The 10,278-nt window shown below is 47.9% G+C and overlaps 1 protein-coding gene across 3 annotated transcripts in view; it reads left to right on the top strand.

The window, feature by feature from the left end:
- Positions 1–1,443: 1,443 nt before the first annotated feature.
- Msra (methionine sulfoxide reductase A) overlaps positions 1,444–10,278 on the top strand; it is a 320,628-nt gene continuing 311,793 nt past the window's right edge. Inside the window, exon 1 of one of the 3 annotated variants that reach the window (XM_051160698.1) lies at positions 1,444–1,765. In XM_051160698.1, the coding sequence (XP_051016655.1) occupies positions 1,630–1,765 (136 nt within the window). In that variant the 5' untranslated portion in view covers positions 1,444–1,629. Of the gene's footprint in view, positions 1,766–5,047; positions 5,229–10,278 lie in introns of those variants that run through there. The other 2 variants (XM_051160697.1, XM_051160696.1) reach the window with 2 other exon arrangements.

Raw genomic sequence — 10,278 nt, 5'->3', positions numbered from 1 at the left:
AATTTGGGAGGCAGAGGCTGGTGGGTCTCTGTGAATTCCACGCTAGCCAGGGCTACACAGAAAGACTTCGTAATGCACAAACAAGAAAAGAGACAACTCAGCTAACACAGCTATTTTGTTAAATGAGGTGAGAAACCATTGTAGAAAAGAAACTTTAAGGAAACGGAGATATTCTTTTCCTTAAAAAAAAAAAAAAAAAGTTTATTTTCATGAGTGTAGCACAGCCATTAGGATCCTTGAGAATGTTTAAACAATGTGCACAGAACGCTGAACAATGTTTAACTTGGGGCCAGAGAGATGGCTTCGCAGGTGAAGGTGCCTGCCACCAAGCCTGATGTCCTCAGTTAGATTTCCAGGACAGGAGAGACACTTGTAGAATCCCACTACTCTGAACAATAGAACTCTAAACATTGCTTTTAGCTATTTATTTTAAACTCATCTCCCTTGGTGGGTAAGTAGACATATGTGGATTTTACATACTAAATATGTATGGACTGTGGTTCTGGGGTACCTAGCATTGCATAATTGGTTCCCCTAGCATTATAGATTCTTCTGTTACACAGGATTTCTTGCATGTTTCCCACAGTCCATCAACCACAAAAACAGAAAAAGCAAGTCAGTATGCATCAAAAGGTAGTAATTTAGAAGTACAAAATATTTGACAGCATTTTCTTTTTCTTTAGTGACCAGGCCTCCTTAAAGCCTGGAAAAGGCACCTTGGGATGGTTTCAGGCAAGGCTTTGTAGAAAGAACCTGCTTGGCATAATATCACAGCAAAACCAAGCTGAAAGTAAACTGTTGATACAAGTTGGTCCAGTTGGGGCTTCTACATTATAAGGTAAACACCTTAATCTGTTTAACGTGGTGTGCCTGGCAACATTTTATGCAGTATGCTAATCCTTCTGTCCTTATATCATGGTCCCATATGAACACAAAGCAGTAACGAAACCCACGGAGGAGCTTAGGGTCATAGCTTCAAATCCCTGCAGGTGCTAATCCTCTGTTCCTTTTCTTCATGGTAGACTACACGCCCATTTTGGCATAGTGTGTGAACCAAAATCTCTCAGACAACCTCTCGAATAACTCATCTGGCACTAGCAACCTAAAGACTCGAGATTTGTTCTAGGAATATTCTCTCTCATGATTTCAGAATTAAATCCGATCCAACGTCACCGAAACAGCATTAACAATGTATTTGTGCCTGCAATGGCTATTTTATGGGCCGTGAGATGGGCTGAAGAATGTATTTACTCGCACATATGTACATACACAATATACAGTTCAAGTTGAGTACTTGATTCTTTGTGGTGTTGCCTTCACTTCGGATCGATCCGACTTATCAAGATGGTTCCAATAGAAACACAAGTTTCCTAGCTGTCTGCCTTTCTTCTAGCTGTCTGCCTTTTTATGCACGCACACTGATTTCTCTTTTCTACTTTGTGGTTGAATGAGTACCCGGCACCCGGAACACCGGCTGCGGAAGTGGGGAAACGCAGGAACTTTCAACAACCTGCGGTGGCGCCCAGCCAGCATAATTTTTGGCCCGTGCCGCTTCTCGTACTCTGGGAACTTTGTCCCAGAGAGACAGCCCGGCCTGGAGGTCGGCTCTGAGGGACGGACACGCCACCCATGCTCTCCGCCTCCAGAAGGGCTCTCCAGCTCCTCTCCAGCTCCATCCCGGTACGAAGGATGGGCGACTCAGCCTCGAAAGTCATTAGCGTGGAGGAAGCCTTGCCCGGCCGCATGGAGCCGATCTCCGTGGCAGGTAAGACGGCAGGAGCGCTGGGCATGCGCGCCGAGCCTGCGCACTGCGCCCTCCCGGAAGAAGCCCTGCAGGGCCTCGGGCGGGTCCCAGGTCTGGGTCTGCACATGCGCGAATAGGCAGCATTTTTCTCCCTCGCCCCCCTTCCCACCTCCACGCCCCCCGCAGCCCCCAAGCCCGGGAGGGGCGGGAGCTCAGCGGGGTAGTCTCCTGCCTGCGTGCTTCCCTTTGTTTGAGTCTGGCTCTCAAAGAATCTTGCGTTGCGAGTTGACCCTGCCAGGCTGCCGGTCTGCAGCTCTGTGTTTGTGGTTAGGAAGAGCGTAGTGGGAGCCCAGCCTTGGTCTCACCTAGCCCACTAGGAGCTTCTGGCGGTGCCTGTCCCTGGAAGCGCTGGAGGGAGACCTAGCCTTGAGAACTTGAAGTGGAATTTTAGGCCCGCGCCGGTTACAAGAATATCCGCCCCCCCCGGCCCCGCCCAGCGTCTACTTACTTCAAGGGCCTGCTGGCTTGTCTCCCCATGTGCAGAAACTGCTTGTTTATGGATAAAGGCCTCTAGGTGTCTGTTCGTGCTCACTTAAGCCCCAAGTGCACGTGGGAAGGTCTGCTGATAACCTGTGTGACTTAGTTTTCTCCTTTCACCACTTTTAGGGCCCAGGAGTTGAATTCAGTTTGTGGCTCTTGCTGGTAAGCGCCTTTGCCTGCTAAGCCACCTTGTCAGCCCCATTGTAACCCTGAGTTCTAGCCTCCACTCTTGGAAATATTCACCCCTGACAGCTTCTCACTGCCCCCAGGACAGAATCCAAGTTCATTTACTTCCCACTTGGAAAGGGACCTGAATATTTGGGAGGAGTATTTGGGGACAAAGGACGATTTATTTGGTAAGCCAGCAAAGCCAGAAGAAAGTGGCCCGGGAAACTTGACTGATTTTTCAGGCTCCTTTTATCTTCAGGCAGAGAGGGTCAGGGAGAGGGTTTAGATTAGGAGATGACAGGTCACTGTAAGCTTCCAGGAAATCTCTCTGTAGTTTGGAGTGGGGCCTCATAAACCTGGTGGCTGGTGATCCCTGGACCTGGCACACAATCACAAGGCCACTGGATACTTCTGTAGACAGTGACCATATCTTATCTTGAACTCTTCAGGCTTGAAGGGGGAGGTGAGAAGCTAGGAGATTTTGCTAAACCATTAACCTTGTGCTGCCCAGTTCAAACAAATATTCCTTGAATGCGCACGCAAAGCAGATATGTGGTTGCCATTGCTGAGTTTTCTTTGAACTATAAATACAGCGACAGTCACAACCTACACATCACAAGGGTTATCTGCAGCAAAGATAGGGGGGTGTGGGCGACGTCTAATATGTTCCGCAGCTGCACAGACTCCAAAATTAGTGCTTTCCCCCCTCCCTCCCCCGAAGTCAATTCAACAGGGAGAGTGGGCAGCCATCTTATACCGTGTTGCCTCCCAGCCACATGGTGGGCTGGAGGGTCTCTGGTAGGAAGGGTCCTAAGGTAGGTAGTAGCTGGGAGCAAGGCAGGCTAGAGGATTTGCTTAGGGTTGCCTGTGGTTCCAGCAGCAGTGTGCCTCCTCACTGTATCCTATGATATGGTCCCCCTATGGGGACCACGACTTTGAAAGTTGCAGGCATCATATTCCTAGTTCGGAAGTTATATTCTCCTACATTGCAGCTTCCTCCCTCCTCCTGTCTCTGGGCGTACCCCATTCTCTCAAAGGCTCTGTGGCCAGTGTATCCCCTTTTAGACCACCGGGCCTACCTGTTTAGGATTGCCTTGCCTTGTCCTAGGTGAATACTGCCATACAATGCTTTTGGAGGTAACCTTGCCATCTGCGGCCTGGTGGTAGATTTCCATTTTGTAACCTTCAAGCCTTTTTTAATCTTTCTTTTCTCTGGGCCATCTCGAGCGGATGGGAACGTGAGCAGGCTGACTTGGGTAACTGGTGATTGCTTACATGGTAGTGTGTCAGACTTGATAAGGCGGTTAGAATGTATGGATGAAGCAAGAATCATGGCTTTTGAGACATATACATACAGGATATGACGTATGGTCAACGTGGCGTCTCAGCTCTGTGGGACCGGTAGGGAGACATGCGGGGTTAGACTGATGCTATTTCTAGTCATCACATCTTAAACAAAAATTAAATCCCAAGCAGACAGAATGGTGATAGCCCCACGGTTATTGGTGTATCATGCACCAGGCACTATAGGAAACTGCAATAATACATTTAATTTTCACAATGATATGATGATGCATCAGCTATCATTATCCCCACTGTGGATGTGGAAACAGTCTAGGGAGGTCAGACAACATATCCAAGGTCACACAGTGGGCTGTCATATGCTCTGTAGTCTAGAATTTTTGACTTAACTTCCCCCCCATATATGTATGTATGTTTGCACGCATGTGTATATGCTATTTTTGATTCAGTTTTAATGTGAATCCCAGGTTGGTTTTGAAAACACTGTGTGACCCAAGCTGGCTTTGAGCCCTCAGCAATCTTCCTATTGGGGTCTCTGAATGCTGGGATTACCAGTGGATAACACCATGCTTGCCCTCTTTAGTTAAGAGCAAAAAAAAATGAAATAATGAGTAAGGGAGAATTTCTTTATAGTTGTAGTATGAGGAAGGACTTTGCATCTACAGCTAGAAAATCAAGAGGCTGGTAATTAGACTACATTAAAACTGTGTGGGGCTAGAGAGATGGCTTAGTAATTAAGAGAAGTTGCTGCTCCTCCAGTGGACCTGGGTTCAATTCCCAGAGCTTACATGGTGACTCACAACCATTTGCAATTCCAGTTCCAAGGGATCTGACACCCTCTTCTTGCCTCTGGGGGCACTGCATGTACACAGTGCACAGACTTATGTGCAGACAAAACACCCATACACATTAAATCAGTTCTTTAGAAAAAAAGTATGTATGACAAAAACCACACAAAAAGTCAGAAGTCAGCCTAGGGTGTGGCAGCGTGCAAAGGCAAGGACTAGTTTCCCCAATAAAGCAGAAACTTCTAGAAGTTTGTAAGACAAATGCTACAGTGATTACAAATCAGGCAGATGTTTTGAACATTTTATCCCCAAAGAAAGTATAGTTGGTTCTTAAACACATAAAAATGCTCAAGTTCACTCAGTGAGGAAAATGCAAATGCCAGTTTTCATTTTTCAGATTGGCAAAAATCCAGAAACAATGATCCATTCTGTCGACTAAAAAAGAGAGCGCGAGAGAAGCATGCACTCTCGTGTGTTGTTAGAGGGTGTCAGCCGGCTCCACTCTTCATGGAAGGCAACTTGGCTGCATCTACCAAAAATTTAAATGCACATTTACCTTCGAACTCAGGAATTCAATTTCTGGGGATTTGCCTTCCAGATTTGCTTACACGCACGCCAAATGAGGACCGCACCAGGCTGCTTGCTGGAGCTTCATCTGCAGAGACAAGCGATTGGAAGCGTCACAGGTGCCCATCATCAGGGGCTAGTTAAATGAGTGATGGTTCAGCCTCAAGGATGCCGCATGCAGGCGTAAAAGATGGGGCATCTCTAAGAAGAGACAGGTTGCCATGATACAGTGGCTGCAAAGGCCAGGGCAGGTCGGTGTGTGGACAAGGAGCAAGCTAACAGTCCACAGCCTGAGCAAGCTTGGGAAGGATGGCTAAGATGTGAAAGGCTGGGTTTATGCTATGCCATGAGACGAGGATGGTGGGGCTGGCTCGGCTTTACATGTCGTGTTGTTTTAAACAACTTGCTTTGTCTAATGTGCCTTTGTTGTTGAATTAAACAGCTACTTTGAAAATGGCCTCTGCTGTTTTTAGCCCAACCAGCCACCTTTCTGTCATCCTTTGTCATCCTTCAACGTAAAAAAAAAATTTGCTCTCTTTTTCTTGTCAAGTATATATATTCCCCCAACTTGCTTTTGTAATAAAAAAAAAAAAAAAATCTACATTTTGGCGCGATAAAAAAAAAAATCTAAATTTAGAGGGTGAAATTGGAATAAGTTAATCCAAGTCATTTTACATTTCATAAATATTCATTTTTATTGAAGCGTCGATTGTGGTGGCATGATTTATACAAAGGAAGGACCTTTGGGGACGGATTCCTTCCACTGTGGTGTAGACGGCATTATGTGTTTCTTTTATGTGACTGGTGAACATAGATTTTTTAAAAAAGAAAACGATAGGAAGCTGTTCTCTTTTTAGAAAAAAAAATTCCCTAGTGTGTGATTAATTTCTAAATTGTAGGACGCGGGACTGTTATTTTTCTTCTCGCATCCTGCCCAGAGCTCTTAGGTTGTTTTACGCTGTCTTCCAGAACCTTCTGTTTCCCTGCAGCCCCCACTGGGGAAAGGCATTTCCCACCTCCCACCTTCTGATCTTTACCTCCCTCCCCTGCCTCTTTTCCCACCAGGTCCCCACGGAGCCCATCTTCTGCCTGACAGGATTCAGTGTTCCGCCTCTGCGGTCGCCCACGTGATCTATCCTTGTGGATTACTACTCTGATCTCTTGATTTATTTCTTCATTAAATGCTCTCATAGGTAAAGGGTTGTATTTTTGCACTATTCCTTATCTTACCCTTTCTTCAAAATTTGCCTGGCTTGAATTCTGTTTCTCCTGTAAACCAGTCTGGCTTCCCATGGGCCCAAGTGACAGCTTTCATCTCCACTGGACAGACCCTCGTGAGCTACTAAAGACTCCTTCCCATCGGCTCTCCTCTCTCATCGCTACTTAGATGCTCTGCTGCCCAGTTCCCAAATCTGTGCCTTATCTTTCTATACAGTAATGAGCTCCCAGAGAGGGGGGGGGGCAGGGCGCTGTGTCACTCCTGGAAGGAGCCCTGTGCTCCCTGCTCGGGTCTCTAGTGCCCACACCAGACACTCAGGAATGAGTTATAGATACTGGGCAGAGAGTGGTTAATATCTGGAAACAAATACGGAAAAGAGGGCGTCCATTATGTGAGCACTGGGATGAAGAGATGCCAGTGTAGCCAACCCTTTGTCTGAGCTCTAAATTTTTGCCCCAGCACCGGTGATGGATCTGAGCCATAGTAAGCTTTACTTTTGGTCAGGATGAAGGGTGGAGCCCCTATCTCTGAACCCTGAGCAGAGACTTTCTAGGCACCTACAGCAGGTGTGTGTGTGTGTGTGTGTGCGCGTGCATGTCTGCATGCATGTGTGTGTATGTCTGTGAGAGCTAGCTCAGCAGTATCAGATGGGCCTGGACCTGCATCTCTACTTGGGGTGGGGCAAGGGGAAATGGCGGGAGAAGGGAGAGTGAGGACAGTTGTAGCGATCTCTGGGCACTTGGATGGGTGAAGAGGCTGTAGGCTAGGCTCAGGTTTTGGTTGCATGAATGGATACCAAGCCTAGCAAGCACAGAGTGGAGGCCTCTTAGCTGAGGTGTTCTCTGTTTTTGCCTCTCCACGGGTCCCAAGGACTTCTAGTAGGTGACTGGCCCTTTCCCATGAAAAGACCCCACCCCACCCCGCCCCCTGCCCTGCCACCCTGAGCCAACTAAAGTTGTGGTCCATCTGATGATGGCTAGCACACTGGATTGTGCAGGAGGTGGCCCCAGGGTGTCAGTATGTGGCTAGGGTGGGGAGGGGTGTGGTAAATCTTCTCAAAGATGCTCTTCCAGGTTTGTTTCTCTTGAGTTCCCTCTGGGTCAGAGATTCACTGTAGCCACTGTGTGTGGGACCAAGTAGCACTAGACAGCAAACTGCTCAAGGGCAGGGATTGTCTTCCTGCTTGGGTCTGGGACACACTGCACAACAATTATCGTTGGATAACATGCTGTGTGGGAGGGGCCACCGGGAACAGGGTGAGGTATAATAATAAACACATACATGAGCTACATCGTTGTGACTAGCGGGTTGTCAAGAAATGGTTCAGTGAAGGCTGAGGACCTGGCTCAGTGGGTAAGGTGCTGGGTACACAAGCATGAGGACGTGAGTTCAGATCCCCAGCACCCGTGTAAGAAGCTGGATGTGGCGGTGTGCCCATGTAATAATCTCAGCACTTGGGAAGTGGGGATGAAGGATCCTGAGGGTTTGCAGGCCAGTCAGGGTAGCCAATCAGTGAACTCCACATTTAGTGAAAGACACTGTTCCCTAAAACAAGATGGAGGTGATAGAGGAAGACACCAGATGCTGTTCCCTGGCTCCCACATGCACACACCTGCAGCTGCACCTGCACCTGCATGCACACGTGCATGCTACGCTTGCACACGTACACCCGTCAGAATGAGCAATGTGTAAAACTTGACTGAAGCGGTCTGGACAGCCAGGCTGTCTGTCATATTGCTAACGGGGCTCCATGGAGCTGGATTTTACATCACACATGAGAACATTACTGGCTATATGACATTTCTGCAGCTAGGTGAAAGTGTCCCCAGTAGGAGTGGACCACGCCGCTTGCCCTGTGACACAATGACAGTTTACTGGCCTGCCATATCCCCTTCCCTAGCTCAGGGAATTAGCCCAGGAATGACTTCATGGCTCAGTCTTTTCCAGGCTGCTTTAGAGGTTGAGTGCTACCAGGTCCCCAGTGAGCCCAGGATTGTCATCAGATTGCAGATCTGTCAGTTTACTGTCTGTCTGTCTGTCTGTCTGACTGACTGTCACATTTCAGTCTAAATGGTGGTAGGAGGCTGGAAGTGCCCCCCACCCTACCCCCAGTGCCATCTCTTTCTCTGCCCAATGCCCAGCTTCGACCGGCCACTCTCACCTTCGTGTGGCTCGGAAGCCCACACGGCACCATGGGAATGCTCTGCTCTCCCATTCCCAGCCCTCAAGGGATGTGCAGGTCTTGCTGCAACAGGATGTGTGCGTGCTGCTGTGACTCCACACTCTGTAGCAGAGCCTGCCTTCCCTCTCACAGAGCGGCTGCGTGTCTGGCTTCCCCACCTCTCACTGGCCCTTCCAGTGTCTCTTTTTGTGGAGAAAGTAGACTTCCCTGCCTGTGTTTGGCATGCAGGCTTAGATATGTTTGTCCCTGTGTTTTCTGAGCCCCTAGCCTGCTGACAGTGCCCTGCTGGCAGAGCCAGGCTTTTGGATTCCACCCACTGACTCACCACCCGATGTTCTGTGTCTTTCCCTTTGGTGAGATGCGTGACAGTGTTGGCTAGTGATACTTGGTACGGGGTCAGGTGAAATCTCTGTGAGCTGGGTCTGCCATGAAAGGAAACAAAGTTGTTGCCAGTGTGAGGAAGACATAGGCCTTGTATGACTCCCCTACCAGCCCCTCCTTTCTTCTTTCCCCCTTTTCTTATTTATTCAATTTGTGTGTTTGTGTAGGGGGGAGCGAGAGCAAAGTCTTGCTTTGTTGCTTAGGCTGACCTGAGACTCACTGTGGAGCTCAGGCTAGTCTTGAACTTACGGTGATTCTCCTGCCTCAGAGTCTCCAGTGTTAGGATTATAGGCATAGCGCCCCATGCCTAGCTTGGTTTCTTGTATTTCTGTTGGTTTTCTGTGAGTTTATCTGCAGTTTCCCAGTGGGCTTTATTTTTGTTTTTGTTTTTTGCTTTTGGTTTTTTCGAGACAGGGTTTCTCTGTGTAGCCTTGGCCATCCTGGACTCACTTTGTAGACCAGGCTGGCCTCGAACTCACAGCAATCCGCCTGCCTCTGCCTCCCGAGTGCTGGGATTAAAGGCGTGCGCCACCACACCCGGATTTATTTTTGATCATCTATCTTTCTTCACACTATACAGTAGCAGAGGCTGACTGCAGTGAAATTGGAGATGACTTGATGACGCATGTTAGTGACCACATTGCCATGACATTATAGGAATCCTCTTAACGATACCACAGCAAAGCGATGTCCATGTTGCGTTAGCTTTTGTTAAGTTTTTCATATTTTACTTTTGGTTAAAAATATTCATATATAATGTCAGGTGATTGATAGATTGGGTGGGTCAAATGCAATGCTAAAAGTTAAGACAAGTCTGGTTCAAACGAGGACATAGGCCATTCTTTAGCCTACTGGAAAAAAAATGGTGTTTGAAGAGATGGTACCCAAAGGGAAGCCTCATGAAAATCAAATGTTTGAGGGAATTTGCAGCTAGAGAAATGAAGTCCAATTCAAGAATCTTGAAAGTGCTGAGATAGAAACTGAGTTAGAGTTTGTGGAATGACACTGCCTGCCTGTCCGATGCACATACCCCCTTGTGCAAAAACCAACCAACCAAAAAACAAAAATAACCAACCAACCAACAACTAACCAAAAAAGTGCTTCCCACCTGAGGCTTGCATGGTCTTCTTTTTCCCGAAGAAGTGGTTCATGCTAAGCCATAGCACCTGGTAGCCAGCCTTCTGCCAGGTGTGGTGCCAGCTCATGCTCACTCCTGCACACTGAGAGGTGCACACCTGGTTGAGTAGTGCTGCCTGGCTCCTGCACCTGCCTGGTGGGTGACAGGTAGTTGGGTTGGGCAGGTGTCATGGGACACACTTACTTAAGCAAAACCAAAGAGTACATGCTGAGCATGCAGCATGGGAGACTCATGTCACATAAGGCAGAG

Source organism: Acomys russatus, chromosome 18, assembly GCF_903995435.1.
Source record: "Acomys russatus chromosome 18, mAcoRus1.1, whole genome shotgun sequence".
Classification (NCBI taxonomy): domain Eukaryota; kingdom Metazoa; phylum Chordata; class Mammalia; order Rodentia; family Muridae; genus Acomys; species Acomys russatus.
The sequence above is the reverse complement of the archived record's forward strand: the minus strand, read 5'-3'. Positions and strand labels throughout refer to the sequence as shown.